We start from the raw sequence: 22,786 nt of genomic DNA, 5'->3' as shown, positions 1-22,786 counted from the left end.
TGTGCATCACGTAGAAATTAATCCCTCAGCCCTAGTGGCTTGGGAAATCCTCAGCCTTTGCCTCCCATTTTTCTTATACTTACATTAAACTGATTTTAAATTAAGCTCTAGGCTTTTTTATATTTGTAATCCAAAACTTGCAGCCAGAGCCAAAAAGCCCAATTCTGACATAGGATAAATGTGGGCACAGCTCCCATTGACTGGGTCATTGGGAGCCGCGCATGCCGGCTTCTAAAGACAGAAATGAATTCACTGTTGTGGTACAAGGATAGATAACCTCTTAAAACAGATTCTCCCCCCACTTACTGAGTTGAATTCATAATTTGTATTTTTCATTGGTTTGGCTGTCTAATAATGACACACAAAGTCAGCCCCAAATGTGCAAACATTTTGTCTAATGAAGAGGGTTCTTTAGAGCTTAAACCTGAACCAAACATGTGTGACAACAGTTCTGACTGGCTTTCTGCTTGAATTGTGACCTGTTGGAGCACTCTGCTCAGCGCTTGCATTTCCAACTAATTTGATATTGCCTTTTTTGTGGTTCGAGCTTTGTCATTTGTTTCTAAGCTGTCATTTTTATTAGTCTCTCTGGCTGATCTTATTGGGCTCTCGTCAGGTGGTATGTGTTCTCCATTGTCTGGCTGGTCTTGGCAAGCTGTAGGTCCTTTTATTGCCATATGACGTGGGCGTGCTTGTAGCAGTAGCCTGTAATTATACCCACCACAGGTGACAGTTACAAGAGAGCTTTGGTAATAATTTTAGCTGCCTGATCTGATGTTTATGAAGAGAGAACTCTCTTTGTGGTCTGGTTAGAGTTTGCTATAGTGTATTGTACTTTAGCTGTTTGATTTATGAAGCCTTTTTTTTTAATCGTACATGTTAGTCTTTTGAAGTTATGAATCTAAATTTACAGAAGATTATTGTTGGTCTTGTACCATCCCACACAATTTCTATTTATTTAACAAACACTCTATGTTCAACAAGATAAAAAAGTGATCCAGTCTGTTGCTGGATTTTACTTGTATATTCAACACCACTGGATTCCCTACTTCCTAGAGTTTTAGCAGATACATTCTGTCCTTTTAGTTGTTGTTCTAATCACAAATCAACACAATGAAGCATCTTTCCTGGGATTCAACTAATTTTAAAGGACACTGGTCCAAATTCACTATCCATGTATGCAAGATCAGTTCCATTGCTGTCAGTGGAGATGCAGAATCTACTCATGCCAGAAATAGATTTAGCTCATTGTTCTTACTGTCATTGTACAGGTCATCCTTGATTCAATGGGTCGTACGCATTCTTTGTACAGAATTCCACTGATGTCACCAAGAATTTCCTACAGAAATATAGGGAAAAGTACAGTGTAATGTGCAGTTCTTTTGTCATGAAAGTGCGGTTCTGGATTTGCTAGGGAGGCTTCAAACAAAGTGTTTCTAGAGTATATTTTGAATTTATGAGACAGCAATCATTATAATCTTTGTCATCTGACTAATCTGCAGACCGATAACAAAAATGTACTCGTGACCAATCAAATCAGCTCATCTGGTTCTACCAGAAAATCTCTTTCTCTTTTTGCAATTTCAAGGCTTATAACATTCACAGACTCTCTCTTTATTTTTACTTGTGGACTGCATCACAGAAAGTTAACAGTATTGAATGAATAGAACTTCATCTTTTAAGTTTCAATAAAACCTTTTTAGCACCCTCAGTAAGTACATATGCAGTATAAAAATGAACATTCAATTAAAAATGTACCATGTTTTGCAACCCCCTGAGGTACTTTTCTTTTTCCAGGTTCTGCTGGAATTTTTACTATGTTATTTTAACCCTGTCATCTATCAGAAAACATCTCGGAGCACCAGTAGGTGTTTTTGTTGTACCCAAAGAGTATGGACTCACGCTGACCTTAATTGAATTTTCCATTAGTCTAGGCATCATGTAACTGTTAGTTTTATTTTTGTGTCTTCATTTAAAAAACAAACACATTCTTTAGTTTTAACATGAGTATCATCTAAAAGGAAAAAAAAATGTCTCTAAAAATTGGGCTTTTCACTCTTTTGGACTGATAGAAAAAATAGAGCCAGATTCTTAGGTGGTGGAAATCAGCATAATTGGCTTCAGTGGCCCTATGCTGAATTACACCAACTGAGGATCCGGCCCTCCATTTTAGAGCAAACTCTTCATCGAGGATTTCAAAACTGGGGGAAAATCCTGTAGGTGGCGATAAACTCTCATGAATGATTAAACTCCTGTTTTAATGGGGGGTTTTGTCAGATTTTTCTGGCAGTTTCTTTTTTTTTTTTTCTTTCGTGAACTATTTTATTTTTAATTTCAGACACCCATTCAGTACCAATCGAACGCTACTTGCAGAAATCTGGAAGAAATATTGTATTTTGAAGTCAAAATACAACATTTTATCTTTTGTGGTGATGATGATAGCTATGGTGATGAGAGGGTGTGGGAAGTAAGGGGTCTGCAAGGGAAGACCACTTTATTTTTTTCATTCTTTACAAGATCTGAAATGTAAGAGACTTGGTATAGAACTCCTATTGCATTTAAAAAGCCTGTTTTCCTTTTTAGTATCAGAGGGGTAGCCATGTTAGTCTGGATCTATAAAAGCAGCAAAGAATCCTGTGGCACCTTATAGACTAACAGACATTTTGGAGCATGAGCTTTCATGGGTGAATACCCACTTCCTCAGATGCAACTGCAGTTTACCCACAAAAGCGCATGCTCCAAAACGTCTGTTAGTCTATAAGGTGCCACAGGATTCTTTGCTGTTTTCCTTTTTAGTTTTGCTTTTCTTTACCTGCAACTAAAATATAATGCATGTGGCAGAGGTTAGATTCAGCTACCAGGAAATCCGGACTTGTTGGATACAAGATTGTTAAGGATAATAATAGTAATAATAAATAAATAAATACCCTAAAATCAAATCATAACATCAAGTCCAATTGGATGTTTAGCCCATTCTCTTCCTTTTTAGCCCTTTGGGGGGACGGAGGAAATGTATTTTTATCTGAGGGTATCCGCAAACTCCTAGCAAACTATGAAAAAAATAAAATAGTTGATTATGGTAAGATGCAGTATCTTGATAGCAAAGGTTGAAATTAGCTTCCCAGTATAGCCCTGATTTTTGACTCCACCTCCCCCACTTCACCAAAAGCAAATGGATTAATCTGTATTTTTTCCTGGTGCATTTTAGCCAAGGTTAGAATTATTTAGGGTGCTCTTTATTTTAAACACAATGCAGTGACTTTATATATTTTATGTAAATGTATAGATATTACAGTACTGTTGTTTTCCCTCGTCTTTATTTTTCTGATTTATTTCAGACTCTCACATTAGGCTTTCTTAGAGGATTCTCTGAGAAGAGCACAGTATGTTTACAGGAATCTACCCTTTACAAAAAACCCAAACAACAAGCAAACTTAGTCTTCCCTGCTAGTTTAGGTTCAGAACTCTCATAAATTGCTTTCCATGGTATGGTGCTACCTTTTTCCTCAGTTTTTATCTTTTAATGACAAATAGTAGCTGTACAGCTTTGTCTCAAAGCCAATCACTAATTTTCATTAGTTGTATTCTGTTGCTGTTCAGTTTTAAAACGGCTGTGTCATACTTCGATATGGAAGGAGTTCATGTATATATACACATACTAGTAGCCGTAACCTTTTTTGTTGTGTTTGTAACATAGGTACTTCACAAAAGCAGCTGCATGTAGATCTGTAGAAAAGCAAACAGAATCTTGCAAACTGTACCTAGGTATCTGACCCCTATTATCTGCTGGCAGTGTACATCAAATGGATTTAAGCATAGAAAAAATACTTGTTAGCCTGATTGCAGCTCCCATTATTCAAAGGTGGGTAGAAATCTAGTTAGCTACTCTGTAAAAACCCATTTTGCAATGTCCATATAAAGAATGTTCAAAGCTGGCTTCTGTCAGACGATGACAATATGGAAGGTCTAATCCCACTTTAAAAATGTGCTAAGCAAATTTTCTAAAAACGTGTAGAATATTAAATGGGGAAAGCGTAACTTATACAGTGAGATCAGCATTTCAGTGGCATGTGTCCCCCAGGAATTAAATTATGCCTTGATCTACTAGTTAGTACTTTGTGGAAGTTTTACTTTCTTATACAAATTTTGGAGGATTATTTACAACTATCCATTTTGCTTTTCTTGATCAACTAGATTGGTGTCTGTAATTCCCTCTCCTCTAAGTCTTTTCCTAGGAGTTAAGCATTGCATTTATTTGCAATGATTATTTTTATGACTAAAATATTAAGTTATGCCTTTTAAAAACAGATTTATGTTCCCAAGCAGAGAAATAAACAGTGAAATAACCTAAAATTATTATTAGTGTTGATATTCTGTAGCGCTGCTGCCTGTTTTTTTGAAAAGTAATAACTCTGCAGTCCCATAGATTGCAATGGCTTCCCTGCTCTCTGTTTTAAAAGGATACTAACAGAGATAGTGGACCTGTAATGCACAATGAATAATGTCTTATGCACTGATACCTATAGTAACACATACAGAGTGACTATGAGATCAAATGCTCTGGCTAAAAAGCCTTAGGGAAGCATTATATGTCTGAGTTCTGATCTATTGTCTGGGAGGTCGGAGAGTGTTAATGCACTCTGCAAAGATTAGACTCCTTCTCTAATTGCTCCAACACTTCCTTAAAGGATTTAAGCAGTCAGGAAAGGTGACGCTCCTTGTCAATTTTTGTCTTCTGACAGCCGTTGAAGTTTATCTGTCTTTCCACGGAGACCACTAGATCAAGTAAACCAGGCGGTGTCAAAAGCATAAACCCTGAATTAGGAGTGAAAGCAATGAGTGACATTATTTACAGCTCATTTATTTCACCTTTTAAATCCTCTGAAGAGGAGGATGGGGTCTGTTTTACATTCCATTTGTATTGTTTAAATTTTGAGTTGATAGCAGAAGAACACTATGAAAAGTTTAACTTCTTGACTTTCCTTAGAAGTCACTGTTTACTTCTGAAGCAGGTCAGATTTTGTTTTTGTTCCTTGACATAAGGCTTTTGGAGTTGATAGTTCTATACCCAGCATAAATTTACAGTAACTAAGTGAATATATTTACAAAAGCTTAATTATTTTAACCTCTGTAGCTTTAGAAGTCACTGTAATGCTGGTTATGTAGCTAACCTACTTACATAGATCTAGATCCTGAACTTCTGCAGTGGGCCCAGAGTATTAAGTGTTCATCCAAAAGTCTGATTATTTTGACAAAACTCTGATCATGAGCTGACCTTTCTTCATCCTCCTGGAGTCTTCTGGCAGGACCCAAATGTATATAAAACTCCACTCAAAATCTGTGGTGGTTCTCATGCAGTAATGTGGTTTTTTTCCATAATGGTTAACATGCATGTCTCTTAACTCTTGAATCTGACTAGGAAATCTTAAGAGAAGAATTCATCAAGTATATTCTGATCATTCTCACATGGGCAGTTGCCTCTCACTTTCCCACATAGCATGTTATCTCACACTGTTGCTGTATTACATGAAATGTTTCATCTGTTTATAAAAATTAAAAATTCAAACAAAAATCTGGCCCACATGAAGAACAGGCCCTTTGGGCATATGGTTCATTATGCATATTCGTTTAATTACTAAAACACTTGGGATGTCTCTACTGCCCTTGCTTTCAACTTGCAAAGTTGGATCTGTTTTGCAGCACATAATATGTCAAACAGGCGTGAGTCATAAAGGGCTTTGATTTTCTCCTGTTTAAAATATATATAGTTCTAGGATGCATTTTTAGAATTTATTGATTATTGGTCATGAAAACAGCAGCTACAATGTCACTTTTTCCTTACTAGCTCCCCTACTCCCCATCCCCAAAGGCTGGTTTAGCAGTCTTTAGCTCATATCCATGTGAGTACCAAAGTAATGCGAGACTCAGGCTTTAGGTTTCAGGCACATTCCCAAAAAGCACCTAAAGTTGCACGTTAAAGCTGTATAACTTTTATTAGCTAAGAAAGGATTGCTGTGATAGTGTGACTTTAATTGATTTTCAGGGCAAACAGGTGGTGGTGGTTTAGGCATCCCCATGTCTCCTGCCATTCCTAATTTGGAGCTGTGCATATAATAGCTTTATTAAAATAAACAATCTTCTGGCTTTGGTTTTACCTGAACAGCTGCCTTAAATTGCAAAAGGGTCTTGCATTTTTTTTTAAACCATTCTGTGCTTTGTAAAACAAGATGCTATAGGCCTGTCACTGAAGAATCTTCATTGCATAATCCTGCTGTCAATATTAGATTTTTGTTGCGGCTGCTATTGCTAGTCTAAAATATGCAAGACTGAGATGAAGAAAGTTATCATATTTAGGACTGTAATTACGATGACTGTTCCCGGCGTTTTAGTGCATTCATTACGCACTGTAGCAATTTTGGAACTATATAGTTTATGAACATGATAATTTTGTGTGTGTTTTAATCACCAAAGATTTTTCTGGAGATCTAACTTACTTGTTGGAGGTGGGGGGAGGGGGGTAGTTACTGTTTTTGTTCTTTTCTTGACTACAGAATCTTGTAGTCAGATTGACAAAGAGGACTTCTGGATTCCTGAGCAGTGCCATAATCTGCTACTAGGAAACTATTAATGTACACACAGCTGGGAGGAGAATAATCTGAAATTCTTTGTCTGAGAGTATGCTTTATATTTACTATTTTTTCACAGGACAAGCTTGTATTGTGATCAGTGCATGCTTATTTGTTTTGTTTTATTTTTGATCCCAGGTTAAAAACAAAGAAATCCATATACTAATTCTATCAAACTGACCATGGATCCATCCTTGGTCCCAGGTTCCAGAGAGTATTCAGCCTAGCAAACTATTTTCTAGAATGGGAGATTTCATAAAGAAGGATACCAGTTCAGTCTTAAGCACTACAATGTACATGCAGCTATTTCACACTTATGTGGGTTTATTGCAACCCAAATTCTTTCCATGCCAGAGATGAAGGCTGCCAGCGAAGTAACCTTATGCACTGAACTGCGATACTCCTGCCACTGTACGCTGAATTAGTTCTAATTAAATACACTTCGTTTATTACAGAGAGCCCTTTTGTCTTTATTCATTCAATCTAATCTGCACTATGAACGTAAGGCAGAAAGCCTTTTAAGTATATAGTTTAAGCCTCCTTTTTAGTAACAATTGTAACTTGATGTTGATTTTACCAAAGGCAAAGTACACTTGCACTGAATACTTTTCCCACTTACTGTACAATTAAAACACCATCTGACTCTTACCGCTAATGTTTCCTATAATGTTATCCAATATGTCTCCAAAGTGAGCAGACATTTATCGGTGCAGATAATGGTGATTTTTTTCTTGACCTTTTTAAGTTGCTTGGCTTTACCAGGAACAAATAAAATGTTAAGTATTTTTTCTTTTGCTTCCTTTTAATCAGCGCAGAGGTTTTGCTGATGCTTTTTGAAAGAAGTATTTACTGAAAAATCCGACTTTCAACTTGCACAATTACTGGCGTCTTCGAAAACCTATAATGAGAAACTTTGTCTGATCCTAGCCATGAAACTGTGACCCTACTTCTGCTACAGAAAATGAATCAGAGATCCAAAAATGTTATCTTTCATTAGGTTAGCCAAGATAAAGTAATGAAGCCTTTTTAAAAATCTGATTTAAGGTACCTCTTCCCCCGTCCTTTTCCTGGGACAGCTTGCTTTAACCCCATTGTAGGCAACAGTTTGATTTCCGCCCCCGCACAAAGTATCAAACTGTAGTAAATAATTCCCCCACCCCCTCACTTTATTAAGGTTTACTGCATGAGGATCTTAGCTGTATTTTACTTGGCTCAGGAAATGTAAAATATGGTAGATAAAAACACAAGGGAAAAATTAGAACCGTCAGCATTCTAACAAATGGCTGTTTCTACAGTGTTCACTGCAGAAAAAGATCTGAAGGCTTCTCACTATAAAACTACTGTACATGCATAAAGATAGATCCCAAGGACCCTTCTTACTTTACCCCTCCCTGGGGCTGGAGGAGGGAGGAAGTGGTAGCCACAAGAAAACTATATAAAAGCATCAAACCAGAGTTGTGGTAGGCTATTATGCTTTTGGGATTAAATGTACATATGTTAAAATAAAACCTAGCTTTTTTTTTTCTAGTTGAAATATAGCGTCAGCATCAGCACCAACACCTAACTGCGTCATCCTCAGATGTATGCGATGCAGTACAAAGCATTGGGCAAAAATCATTGTCAAGTGGGGGCTCTACTCTAAGCTCTAGTAGAATGGGAATCTTTAAGGGATCTTGTTTTCTCTCTACTGGGCTGCTATCTCATAGTGTGACGTCTGACATGCCGCCTTGGGTGTCTCATCCCTGGGTATGCCTACACAGCCCAGAAAAAAACATGGTACCAATCTCAGAGCCTGGGTCAATTGAATTGAGCTGTGGGGCTAAAAATAGAAATGTAGACATTCCACTTGGAACCCTCTGCATTCAAAGCCTGGGCTCCTGCCTGAGCAGAAATATCCAGACTGTTTTTTTTTCAGTCGCGCAGCGCAAGCACTGCAAGCCCAGGTCAATTGAGTATTTTGGAAATACCAAGCAGCAAAATAAAACAGCAATTCATTGTTTGATTATTCTTTGATATCTAATTCTGATCTGACATGCTGGTGTAAGTCCATTGAAATCGATGCCAGTGCCCTGCAGCAGGACTGGGATCCCACAGGACCCGCTGCCATTAGAGCAGGAGCAGGTAAAATGTACTATGTTGTGGGCAGTATTGGGTGAGCAAATAAAAAAAGACTGCGGTACTTTGTGGGGAAACACTCTAAAACTTTTAATACTTCAATTTAAGCGAGGGGTAGAAGGAGACTTGATGTTTATTATAAAGTATTTTTACATGGTTTAAGCAAGATTTGTTTGATTCTTTTAGTGGTAAAAATTGTGTCTGAATTCTATTTTTAAATATAATATAGAAACCAGCCTTTTTTGTTTGCGGGGTGGGGGTTAGTACCATGAGGGAATCTCTCTTTCTTGCGGGACTTGTGGGATTGAAGGTTTTTGCAGGGGGCGGGGGTGTGGGTTAAAAATGCAAGAAACAATGCGAAGTGGGTGGGATAGATATTTGCAGGGAAAAATGGGAGCAGGATTAAAAAAATAGTCCCACGCAGGGTTCTAGTTGGTAGCAATACCGTACAAACAGTTTGAGATCAGAATCTGGACATCCTGCAAGGAATCACAACTAGTTTTGAATTTACCTATACCATCTGTCCTGAATACAGGGTGGTGAATAACTGTGGTGTCCCATGAGAAAAACAGAGAAGAAACTTCAGCCTGCCAACTCTTGTGGTTATATTGGGAGCCTCACAGTATCTGTTATTTTTCTTTAAGCTCCAGCTCTGGGAGGCCTGTGATTACATGAGAGCCGCAGCTTTCATTTAAGCTGCTCACAGCAGCAGAAAAAAGCTTGAAAATGTGTCTTCCCCTGCCAAAGGTTCAAAAACCAGAAGCTATGTAAATAGGACCCAGCATTCATTAGTTTAAACAGCAGGAGAATTTTCAAATAATCTATGATTTTTGGGGGAAGACGAGGGAGGGGGCATGACTTATGTCTCGTAATGCTTGGAGTTGGCAATACTTAATTATAATTCATAGAAGCCCAATTCCTCTCCTGCTCATTTGGTGCTCTAGGGAGGAAGTAGGTTCTTTCACCCCTTTTCACTGAGCAATCTGTTCCCCATGCCTCAGTGCACATGGCTAGTTACTCTGGTTGCTGAATGGAGTGGGTGAAGCCTGTTTCCCATCTCTTTCTCTCAGCGGGGGAAGGGAGTGTGGGGTGAATAGCCTCTCCTCACTCCACTGCCTCTGGAATAGGCACTCTGGAGGTAAGATGGTGATTTCCACCTCTAGGAGACATACCTGTGCTAGCTATGATTGAGCTAGTGCACTAAAAATAGAAGGCTCACCACGGCGCGGTGAACAGCTGCCTGAGTATGTACCTGCCTGAGATGGTAGGCATGTACCCTGTCTGTTAGCCCTTCCTGCTGGTCACGCTGCTGCGGCTTCACTTTTATTTTTAGATCATTCAGCTGTTGGTGTGTCTCTTCAAGCTGAAAATTACAACTCCCACTCTCAGTGTAGACATACCCTACACAGGGCAAAGCATGAGAGGGAGGGGCAGGGCTTTAACCCTTTTACTTCATCTTGTGGCGGAGTAAGGGCTGTAACAATCTAATCCGTTTGTAACGACTATCCAGGCCTTTTCCTTTTTGCTCCTCAGTCTTATGTAACCAACACCTTTTGAGGTTGTTTTTATTGTTGTTAAGAGCCCTTTTTCTGAACATATGTTGGTTTCTAATCCCTAGTTCTGTGCAGTGACATGCATCTAATACACAGAGACTGTGTTCTTTCTGGGCATAATTTCTTTTGCTTAGAAGCTAGTCCTGTTTGTGACGGAGAGTTTGCAGAGGGCTGCTAACATTTCTTTGCCAGAGGTACACCCTTAAAATCAGGAACTTGTTACACTGATGAGATGCACAGAGCAATGTAGTGATAGCAGGTAACGTGGTATAAATATTTAAAGATCTCCTTTCCTTCGGGTCATTTTTTATGTCAGTGATCCAAGCTGTATGTAGAACATACAATTCATAACACTATTGAGATTCCCCACATTCTTTTGCTGTGGAAAAGCAAATTAGATCTAAAGCAAATAGGTTTCTTCTGTCAGCAACTGTTTATTTAAACATTATTTCTCTTTTTGCCACATGTTATATCTCATGTTATTGCATTACAATGAAAGGGGAATTCTAATACAGTCTTGTTGATCAACCATTTCTTGAATTTTAATTCTATTTCCATCAGGCACCATATTTGGTACACTTTGACTGAGTGTGTTGGGGTGGTTGGGGGAGGATTTGGAGAACCAGTGCAATGGATTCTTGATGCACTACCGCACCGCAGGGCTGCTGGAGACAATGCTACGTGGGTGCATCAGCCTTTGCTTATCCATAGGACAAAGAGGCTGCTGTAGCTCTGGAAGCATTTCCCAGTACATAGTCTGACCTAGCAGACTTCATGCTGGGGGCCAGGATTTGGACTTCGTTCTTGTGATGGATTATATAAACCTCACATGAGTCAGGAAAGGGTCAGTGGGCTGTTGTGGGTCCAATAACCCCCACCTTGTGATATCTGAAACAGGTGTCAGTTTTTGAGGGAGGAGTGAAAAAGAAAGCCCATCTCAGCTGCTGGCTGACTGGGAGAGAGCAGACCGTGTGCTCTCACTGTGGGAGAGAAGTCTGGCTGGGGCCAGGAAGCGGGGAAAACTGATGCTTTAGGGCCTCGCTGAGGGAAGGGAAGAGATCACGTTTCTTTGTTTGTTTTGTACTTTGGAGGTACCTCAGAAAGGGTGGAACTTTTAGGTGACTTAGCCAGAGAGCTAGCCAGGTATTGGAGGTTGGGTGGAACAGCTGAAGGCCCCGTAGGAAACAGAGATGATGCCACTGCTATACCATAAGGGAGCGCACTGCAAGGGGTGTGGCCACAATTATCAATTATCTGTCACAGTCAGATGTGTGTAGTAGCAGAGTATTTCTTGATAAAGTGACATTTTCACATTTTGCAAGATCTTGCTGCTAAAGCTGCTTGCTCTTTGGTGTTGTTATGTTGTGTATTTTCCTTTTTAATCATCGGAATAACTCTCTGATAGAAATAAAAGTTGTCAGTAGGCCTATTTTTTCCTAGAGATTAATCTTTCCTTTTTTTTTTCTTTAGGGCAATACCGTATTGTAATGGCTAAAATCCCTTACTTTGTTTGGGACAGGGAAGGATTAAAAATATTATCTGAAGAGATGTATCTTGTAATTTTGTCCATCACTGAGCATTCAGCTGTGACAGCGACTCCCATTTGATAGTCACTATTATGTACTTAAGGATTTGAATACATTAGCTAGCCTTTAGGTAAATTAGAATTGGGGAGCTCTTCTTCCCCAGGACCATGCTCAATTCATTGGACCATATTTGTGTGTCAGGTCAAAATCAGAGTTCTGGTTTGGGGCCAAAACAGATACCTTGGAGGCACAACTGCAGATTAGCTCATGTTTTCCCCCCAACCGGGCCAATATTTCATGAATCTAAGCAAACTTTTTGACAAAGCTGGTTTTAGATTTGTGATCAGTGAAATCTTGTGAGGTGTGTGTAAGGGTTTGGGGGTTTAGTTTTGTTTTTTGCAGGTGTGTTTGGCAAACATTTTTCAAAAGCTCCATTGATGAGTCATTTGCTTAGTAGTGGGACTTAAAATGGTCAGCCTGACAAACTGCAGTTTCAGTAAAGGTTCTTTGCTCACGTTTCATATCCTTTCCCTTTTTTATTTTTTTCCATCTGATGAAAATTATTTCTTTGTACTTTCCCCATCACTGTCCCTTCCCAAGAATTACTCTGTCACACAGCTCATGGGGCGAGGGGTGGTGGTGTTAACCTTCACTTTCCCAAAAAGGCTTAATGGGTCAAAGGGAAGTTTTTTTTTTATTAGAGATAAATATTCATAATTACCATATAGAGGTACTACACTGACACTGGCAACACGTCCCTCCCCTTCGCCCCTCCCAAAATAAATTAGGATTCTAAATCTCCAAAACATTATTCTACCCCATGATTGTGGGGTTGCTGGTGATAACTGTATTATGGGCATAGTTCAGGAGACACCCATCTAAAATATGTCTTTAATAGTCAGATTCTCTAAATTGGAACCAGAGGGACAGAATAGCAAGATTCAAAATGTTTGTAAGGGTTTCAGCTCAGATTGCCTTCTCTCATCTTTTACGCTGCTGTCAAAAGGGCCACTCTCATGGTGGTTCCATGCCTCTTGACAGGAACAGTTGGACTCCTCTTCAATGATTTTCCAGATGAAATGGTTTCCAAACCTCCAGAGCTTTAACTTGTAGTTATTAGGCCCTTTGAAACAGCAACACATTAATCAGCTGAAATCAAGTGGACTCGTCTCCAAAGCTATGATGCTGGTGTTCTGTTCGAGACAGGACTCCACTCTAAATCTTAACTCCAAGAGTGCTTTCTTCTCCAGAAAGGTCTGTCTCATTTCTGTTTTGTTTTTTTTTAACTTTGGTTGTTATGTTTTATAATTCTTAGATTTCTATTCCTTATTGGTTCTTATACTGCCCAGTTCAGTGCTTTCAGAAAAATTATTTGGCTTTTTCTACTTATATTTCAGAAATTGGCTTCTACTCTTGCTTGCTAACTTTTCCCATCTGGAATATGCAGTTTACCAATGTAGGTGGTGATAGTGTTAATGGTTAATATTTAATAGAAGGAGTTTAGTCTTCTGAAGCACTATGTAAAAGTTAAGATAGAACAGAGTACTTTGGGCAAGGACTCCTGGGTTCTCTTTCCTATTCTGCCACTGAATCATTGGGATCTTGCATAAGTAATTTAACCTAGTTCTGCCTCAGTTTCCAGAAGTATAAAGTGAGGATGATAATATCTGACTTAGTGTGTTTTGTATGGAACTCCTTTTATGTCTTTGGATGAATGATGCTATGGGACTATGTATAAGGCACATTCCATGGAAAAATATACTAATACACTTTACAAATAGCTTATAAACTACTCTGTACAGTGTTCTTCTAAGTAATCACCTCACATACCTCTGAGGCTGAATAATTTCTAATTTCTGAATATATAAATAAATTTGCCCTTGCCACCATACTGTGCAACAGAGATTAAAGCTCTCAGTACTCTAGCTATAGCAGCAAACCAGCTCTTTCAAAGCAGGCTTAGTAAAGTGCAGCTACCTGTGCGTTGTAACTTGGCAGCTGACTATTGGTGCATCAGTAGCAATACAATGTAACTTTAGGAAAGAAATTGATCAGCAACCTTTACCGGTTGCAACTATGAAACTATTTTGTAAATAAGCTTAATTTTACTGTAATTTGGTCAGGAGACCTAACAAACTTTCTTGTACAAAAAGTACTGTGGGATTAATGATCGCAGATGAACAGGATCTTTGTTTTATATCCTAGCTAAAGGACAGAAGGTTTGAAAGTTCATATTAGAATTACAATTGGGGACTTCTGTTGGATCATCTAGTGCAGATGCTATGGTGACAGATGCACTAAAAATGTATACTAGGCTCTGATTCTGCAATTGGATCCATGCAGGCAGGTTCTTGCAGAGACCTTTTGACTTCAGTGGCCCTCTAAAAGATGACTGAAGATTTGGGACCTTAAATCCAGCCATCTCTTTCTGTATCATGATGGGACTAAGTTCAGTATTATCCCAGATAGGTGTTGCAAATACAGCCTCCTTCAGCAGGCTAGGCTGATTTTTAATTCATAACAATACATGCTATCATTGAAGAGCTTCCACAAAACAATCAAAACTTGGGTCTGATAAATACGTGGAGGTCGTTCTTGTGCAGGGTGGTGGTTGAATTAGGGCCAGAACTGAAATCACACTTTACTGTATCTCAGAGATGTTAAATAAGCAGAGGTTTGAGAAGGGGGTTGGGGTTGAAACAGGTTCAGAAGAATCTCTTTTTTGAGAATTTTGCCACCTTCTATAGCACCTTCTTTGTAGGATCTCAGTGCTCTTTGCAGCGAATATTGATGAAAGCCTCACAGCATTCCTTCAGGGTAGCAAAATATTATCCCAGTTTTGTCCAAATTCCTGTCTTTCTGATGTGGTCATGTTGGCATACATTGGTGGAGTGGAATTACGTACAGTGTGGAAAAATGTGATCTACCTTGTCATGTTCTAACTTCCAATGCTGTGAAGCAATAATATGGGACCCTGTAATCTGGAATTAAATACATTTTGTAAAAGCATATATCTTAGGCTTTTTGTTATTGGCAGTCAGAACCCAATAAAACAGCCTCTAATTCAGTGATTCTCCAACTTGGGCCGCTGCTTGTGTAGGGAAAGCTTTTGGCGGGCTGGGCTGGTTTCTTTACCAGCCCTGTCTGTAGGTCCGGCCAATCACAGCTCCCGTTGGCCGCAGTTCGCTGCTCCAGGCCAGTGGAGCTGCTGGAAGCGACGTGAGCTGAGGGACGTACTGGCCGCCACTTCCAGCAGCTCCCATTGGACTGCAGCAGTGAACCGCAGCCAGTGAGACCCACGATCGGCCAGACCTGTGGACGTGGCAGATAAACAAACCAGCCCGGCCCGCCAGGGGCTTTCCCTGCACAAGCGGCAGCCCCGGTTTGAGAACCACTGCTTTAATTCCTTCCATAGCAACACAAAGAAGGGCTTGTCTGTGAAAAATTGGCTGGCTTAGAATGGGTGATAGGATGTGGAGTCTTTCCTCACTTAGTCTCTGGGCTGAGTTTGGCCCCAGGTGGATGACGACTGGAAAGTTTGTCCTATACAAAAAGAGATTTTTTCATTTACAGAGTATATCTATCCCCATTCCCAGGGGTGGAATCCTAGCCCCACTGAAGTCAAAGGCAAAACTCCCATTTATTTCTGTGATGCTGGGATTTTACCTTAGGAGTTGGAACTATCAGTTTGTGTCCCTATCACAAAATCCCTGCCATAAATGGCACTAAATGGCACTCTTGGGAGAAGTGTCAGAGGCGCCAAGGATTAATAGATGTGGAGACTCAGCCGTCCTCTCATCCCTGAAGTTTCTCCTTCACAGTATTTGGATGTATTGGCAGGAGGATGTGATGGTGGTTTCATTGCTGTTGCTCATGCTGGACCTGACATGTAGAGTTTCAGTTTCAATGCTGTCAGTCCAGCACCTCTCACCAACCTGAAGCTGTAAAAGAAAAAGGGCAGGGTAGAGGATTGTTGGCTGCGATGTCATAGCTCTTTCCCCCCCTTTAAATAAACAGATGGGTTAAGTAACTTCCACCTTGGCGGTGTTAGTCTAATGATGGGATTTTAGATCTTGAACATTCATTCTAGAACAGCATTTCTGGAGAGAAAAATCAAAAAGCATTTGGGTATGTGTGTCTTATTTTTGGCTTAAAGCTACTTGCAGCATTAGACTGGCCTGGAAACACATTGTAGGGCTGGAAAAAAGAATGGTGTGATCTCAACCTGCATCCTGTGGCAGTTGCGGACCTAATTTATAATCTTATTCTGTGTTACCATCAACTCCAAGCTCAGACCCTGTTCAGATGATGTCAGTACACAAAAATATTTACTGCTATCTGCATAGAGGAAGGAACTGATGATCAAAAAAACTGTTTGATTTGCTTTGATTCCTTTGAAAAATCCAGCCATTTTTGTTCTAAATCTCCATCAGGGAAGCCCCATCCTTCTCTGAACCATTTTGCAGATCAATTTGCTTTGAAATTTGGCTTCCGCTTTTAGTTTCTGGCATCACTAGTTCAGGTATCGCTCCCCATGAGCAAAATCATACTCTTACTGTAGGCCCAGAGGGCTCCAGACACAACTGAAATAATGTGGTTAGGCAGTGGGAAGAGGTGGCTGGGAAACAGGATTTTTTTATCCCATTCAGGGAGGCCATGCATCCTGCTCACCACAGAGAATGTGGTGTCCTATAAAAACGGTCATAGTGGGTCAGAACAATAGTCCATCTAGCCCAGTAAACTGTCCTGACAGTGGCCAATGCCAAATGCTTCAGAGGGAACAGGGCAATTGAGTGATCCATTCCCTGTCATCCAGTCCCAGCATCTGGCAGTCAGAGACTTAGGGACACCTAGAGTCTGGCATTGCATCCCTGATGATCTTGGCTAATAGCGTTGATGTACCTATCCTCCATGAACCTATCTAGTTCTTTTTTGAATCTAGTTGTACTTTTGGCCTTCACAGCATGCCCTGGAGACCAGTACCATAGGTTGAGTCTGCATTATGTGAAGAAATACTTCCTTTTGTTTGTTTTAATCCTTTTGCCTGTTAATTTCAGCATGTGACTCCTGGTTCTTGCATCATGGGAAGGGATAAATAAGCATTCTTTATACTCTTCCTCCGCACCATTCAATATGGGAGCTGCTTTGCCACCCCAAGTGATGAGGAATCAGCCTGGGCACAGGGAAGAAGCAGCAGCGGATAAATAAAGCATTGTAAAAATCCACTGTCTAGTCATTTTGTGGGAGTGGACGTACAGCAGCACTTGGGGCAGAAGGTTTCCATCTCACTCCCATTGAACCTGCTGGCTATTAGTGCTTGACGAAACTGAGTTGATTTACCTCCTAAAAAGTAGCCAAGTGCATTTGCTATGAGCTGGCATTGAGGACAGTGGCTATCCAGACTTGACAGTGTCTCAGCAAAGAGGAAATAATTCCCGTGCACTAGCATTATGTTGGTGGCCTTGTACTCTTCTGAGGAGATGGGAACAGAGAAGCTAACAGATGTCAGCCTAATGGATCAGACAGAATGGAAAGAGAATAAGCTATCTGGGTAGATTTTCTTTATTGAAGAGGGGTGGGTGGGAATGAGGTTAACAGAGATTCAAGGATGCATGTTAGAAGGGATAATGATTGAAAGGGTTTATTATGTTTCTCTTTAAACACTTGTATAAATCCCCTCTTGTTGCTTTGTCTCTCTTAGGTATTTGTGGTCACCGTTTGGCACATAGAGCTTTACATGGTGCCTCTGGCTTTGTTGCTGCTCTTTGTTTACAACTTCTCTCTGATCACGACAGGGAAGGTCAGCAGTGCCCAGGACACCCAGGCAAGTAAAGTAACACTAATGTTTCAGGGCCAGTTGGAATCTGCCTTTGAGCAAAAATGATCTTACAGTTTACTGGTTTTCAGCTAGTTCTGTATCTAAATGGGATTCTATTTCTAGGTTCCTGTTAAAAACAAAATAATCGTCTCTAGAGTTTCATGGTTCATTTCATGTCATAAACCATCGTGGGACAAAACTTACTTCTCTTAAACAGCTGCAAAGTTTCAAATAGTTTTAATCAAAGAATGGGACAGAGCTTGGCCCTTGGATCTTTCGGATTGCAAGGAGTCATGATTTGAACCCCATTATCCATACCCAACCCTGCAGTTTATATTTCAGGAATGATTCAGGACTTCATGAGGCCGAGGAAGGCCAACACAGCCCCACAACCCCCAATTTTTTAAAATCTGTTCTGTGAGATTGATATCATCCTCATCTTATTTTTACTGTGACTTTAAAAAGAAAAACAAAACTGTTCAGATCAGCTAGATTTCAGGTTTAGATCTGATTTTTTAATAAAGTATTTTCTGTGCCAAAGTAAATTGCAGCATGGAACTCTATTATGATACGAAATGTCATTTCTGTGATATTAATGTTAGCACTCTTCTGACATGTTATACATAGCCCAGGACATTGAAGATAGAAAGAAATAGAGTAAATTAACACCTAGAAGATTCTGTTTTAAACCTTTATGATAATTCTGCTAATGACATCCTGGCAAACTCCCTTTTTGAAGTGTTCATAGAAAAGCATTGTCATCTGTGCACACAAAAAGCAACTTAACATAGTGCAACCACATGGAGATCTTAAAGGAAGCAATAAATGGCATCCTAGGATCAGATGTTCCAAAAAAAAAATAGCTGGTCAAGTTGTTCCTAGTGAAGTTTTGAATCATTCCCAGGTCAAAAGTAGTCACAAAATGATGAAAATCATATTTCCAATAGCAGGCTACTCTATGCAGATTTGACATGAGGATAAATGGTGAGAATCCACTAATCTTCAATTTCAGTAAAGTCCAAAGTATTTATAAGTGTATTGTGTGTGTTCCCTGAGTCCTTTATTCCATCACCAAAAAAGGAATTTCTCACTGGGGAGAATCCAGGACAAATAGTTTATTAAATATAAAAGATAATCTATAAAATAATGTTGAGACTGACTAACTAGATAAAACCAGGAAAGTGCAGAGTTAATGGCTGCCACTGCCCATCACTCATTCAGTGATGAGTGTGTTGTGTACCCTAGCAAACAGAATCTCACTGAAATCTGTATTGTGCTTGTGATGGATACCACAAAGTGCCATGCGTATACAGGTGAAAAGTATAGAATAGCTGTTTTCAACAAGACTTTGGTTAATCAAAAGTTGGTCACTTCCCCTGCATATATGCAACCTGGGAGTAATGCACGATAGGTGCATATAAGTAGTGCCATTAAACTCAACAGGGCACTCTCCAGTGAACAAAATTACATATGTGTGTCCAAGTGCTTTGCTGGACTGGAGCCTTACTGAGCATCTAGCTAGTCAAAGCAGCTTTAATATCCCCTGGATTCTTTTTCTGATACCCAGATTCTGAGCTTTCTGAATTCCAATTCTGTGTACCTACTGTCGCTCAAAATAGGTAGTATTGCTCTGAGTTGCATATGCTCTGGTGGGAGGAGTGAGTAGTATAACTGTCCCTTTTTCAAAATACCAGTGGTTTGGGTACAGTCCTGTTCTTTCTACTCATCTAGACCTTGGCTGCAGACAAAGTAGCTTAGTTTTCTTCATGCCCACGTAGACATGTAAATTTTCAAAACCAAACTTCATTTTGTCCATTCTGAATGCACATAGCATTCTCTGGAAATGTGGAACCCAAACACTGTGTTTCAGTTTCCTGAGCTGTAAAATGGGGATAATATTAACCTAGTGTACGTTACTAGGTTGCTGTGAGGCTAAATTGATCAGAATTTGCAGTGTTTTGAGAATCTCGGGTGGGAGCTGCCATAGATATGGAAAATATTATTATTAATCTAGCTACCCAAGGCATCTCAGCAAAGACATTGGCAGATCTGGACGTCTGACTCACATGTCCTAGCTCTCAGGCCCTTGCTCTGATGAATAGATACCACTGCCTCCCAAATAAAGCAACCTTTAATTATGATCCTTCACATCCCCACATTTCAGCTATGTTCAAACATTTTAATATGGTAATTCAAATCTTCCTATTGAATAAGCAAGACCTGAATTAACTTGAAGGATCCTGTTAAAGGCTCAGTTAGAAAAACGCCTGAATTGAAAGCCAGGGGTCCCTAAGTTCACACCCTAGCCAAGAGCTTTGTTTTCTTCCCTACCTGTCAGAGTGGGAGTCACACTGAAGGAATAATGCTGTATAGAAATCTGTATGTGATTCTTGAGATTGATTATGTTCATACTAATGTATTTTCTACTATCTAATGTTTCTATAATGGCCCTAAAGGGAGAGAGCAGTCATTGTAGCAGTGAGGATAGAACAAACTGAGTATAGAATCTTCAGCCTTGACATACCAACTGGTTCATTTATCAGACTAAGAACAAAGCTGTTTATAGACAGTAGAACTTGGCAATGAATTTAAAAGCCTGTTGCCTTCAAACTACTGGGCCCGGCCACTAATACTTCGATGTAGACTTAAAATGTGCATAGGCTATTGCGTGCTATTGTTCCTGATATTAGGAAAAAGGACCTTGAACATAAGAGTAATACAGTAAAAATGGGTTACAGCTAAATGTACCAAATGAAATGTGATAAGAGTTATGTAAATGTTTTGAACTTCTGTCAATGAGGAATTTTAATATGGACATACGTTTTTCAGGAGACCACATACCTAGATGAGGATGAAGATGAGGATGACAAGGTAAGTGTGCGTTGTTTCATTCTATCTGATGTACTTACATGTGACAAATGATGCAGTCTTATTCCAGGAGATTGCAGTTTATACTCTGCACGGGCTGCGGGGTATTAGGGGAAGAGGCTGTTTCAGTTAATGATGGGCAAACCTGAGAATATCTGAGGTTTCAATTGGATAAGCCAGTGTTTCCAAAACTTGGGATGCCTCTTGTGTAGGGAAAGCCCCTGGCAGGCCAGGCCAGTTTGTTTACCTGCCGCGTCCACAGGTTCAGCCAATCACAGCTCCCAGTGGCCGCGGTTCTCTACTCCAGGCCAATGGGAGCTGCTGGAAGCAGCGGCCAGTATATCCCTCGGCCCACGCTGCTTCCTGCAGCTCCCATTGGCCTGGAGCAGCGAACCGTGGCCAGTGGGAGCCGTGATCAGCCAAACATGTGAACACGGCAGGTAAACAAACCGGCCCGGTCCGCCAGGGGCTTTCCCTACACAAGTGGCGTCCCAAGTTTGAAACACTGGGATAAGCATTCCCAAGGGTGGATGCCTATTTGAAGGTTATAAAAACTGAAGTCCCTTTGGAATCCCTAAAAGTGTGCTAGAAATCATGGGGAAAACAGACTCTTTTGGATATAATATTTCTTAACAATTCAGTTCTGATCTTAGGTGGAAATTCTACATGAATAATATTTCTTTTGGTATTGAGGTATTTCCAGTTTTTGTCCAAGTTGGAGACCAGAAATGCTGAGATTTATGGAAGGCTGGAGGGAGTTATCTCAATATTTCAGACCCTCCAAAAATGTTGGTTTTAGTTTGGCTCCTGAAATGTACAAAGGATTGGGGTTGAAGAGAGGTACCTCATAGTTTATCTGAATATACTTGTTCATCCTCCCTCTTCACTCTGAAAAATAGATTGGATTCTTTCCAGTTTATCAAACCAAGATGACAAATGATTAAAAAGGATTAGAAGGCATGACATATGAAGAAAGATTACGAGAACTTAATATGTACATCTTACAAAAAAAACATAACTAAGTGAAGGGAAATCTGATAGTCTAAAAATACTTGAAAACTAAAAGGTAAGGAATTATTTAATGAATAACAGCTAGAAAAAGGAATTTAGATATTAGGGCATAAATAGTCACAAGGTTATGTGCAACTTACAAAATTTCATAATAACTTGACGTGCCATTTCTTGAATATTCCATAGGTTAATAGAATTTTAAAATGAAATTAACTGTTCAGTAGTAAATCAAAGTCATAGTTAATATACAAAACCTTAACATTACCCACTTGTGTACATTAGGATTAGAGTTAAACAAGCTATGTGCTGGGAACAACTTCTTTAAATTTAACTTATTGTTCTGATAGAAATGTAAAAAATACTGAGCAGAAATCTCTCAGAGTTTTACACAGCTACCAGTTATTATTCAAAATTATTTAACAAATAATTTATTTCAGACTGTGGATTTCTCACAATTTATATACCACAACTATCAGTTCAAGTCTTCTCATTTATAATTCACTTTTTGCATTGTGTGATTGGTCAGCTAAATCAAATGTTGTTGTTTCTGCTGAATGAATGATCCTAAAGCCAACAAGAAGCTTTCTTGATGGCCACTGAACGTGTCCAGTGCTAATATTTGTGCTCAGACATATTTGTGTAAGTGTTCCCTGTGTGAATAGTCTTCCAAACAAAAGTTACTGTGCACTGAAATTTGCAGAAAATTAATAAAAAGTAAATAGACCATTTTTATGTTTATCATTACATTTTTGGTAGTGTTTGTCCAACTGTAATCATGATACAGTCTGATTCTCATATTAGCACATGGTATCATTCCTCCCACTTATTTTATGCTTACAATAAAGCATGGCTAAAATGTTCAAACTAAGAGTTGCATGATTTTCAGTGAAGTGGTGGATGTTCAGCGTGTCTGAAAATCAGAGCAGTTTTCTAACGTTAAGCACCAGCTTTGAAAATGTGAGCCTTAATCTTTATTGGTGTGCTGCCTCATTCTTCAGGGTTTACTCATTTGGACAGGCCTATTCACTTCAGTTTTGCCACACTACTTTTCTTCATTTGTGCATGCTGATTCAGAGAAAACTATCTAGCTTGTCTTAGAGCTCTAAACAGTTAAACCATGAATTTGACCATAATATGTGCCTGTGACCATGGTTTAGAACAATAAAACAAGTGTCACTGCTGTGTGGAGAGGGGAAAGGGGGTTTGGGATGAAGGGAGGTTGTTCTGTTTTGCTATGGGGAAGCACAAAGTTCGTTTCACCTTATGAAA

The 22,786-nt window shown here is 39.6% G+C and overlaps 1 protein-coding gene across 1 annotated transcript in view; it reads left to right on the top strand.

The window, feature by feature from the left end:
• The window catches only part of MCTP2 (multiple C2 and transmembrane domain containing 2), a 192,954-nt gene that overhangs the window by 146,604 nt on the left and 23,564 nt on the right, over positions 1-22,786 (top strand). The window contains 2 exon segments of the mRNA XM_030578796.1: positions 17,522-17,644; positions 20,468-20,509. Of these exon segments, the coding sequence (XP_030434656.1) occupies positions 17,522-17,644; positions 20,468-20,509 (165 nt within the window).

The sequence above is a fragment of the Gopherus evgoodei genome, chromosome 10, assembly GCF_007399415.2.
Source record: "Gopherus evgoodei ecotype Sinaloan lineage chromosome 10, rGopEvg1_v1.p, whole genome shotgun sequence".
NCBI classification, from domain to species: domain Eukaryota; kingdom Metazoa; phylum Chordata; order Testudines; family Testudinidae; genus Gopherus; species Gopherus evgoodei.
The sequence above is the reverse complement of the archived record's forward strand: the minus strand, read 5'-3'. Positions and strand labels throughout refer to the sequence as shown.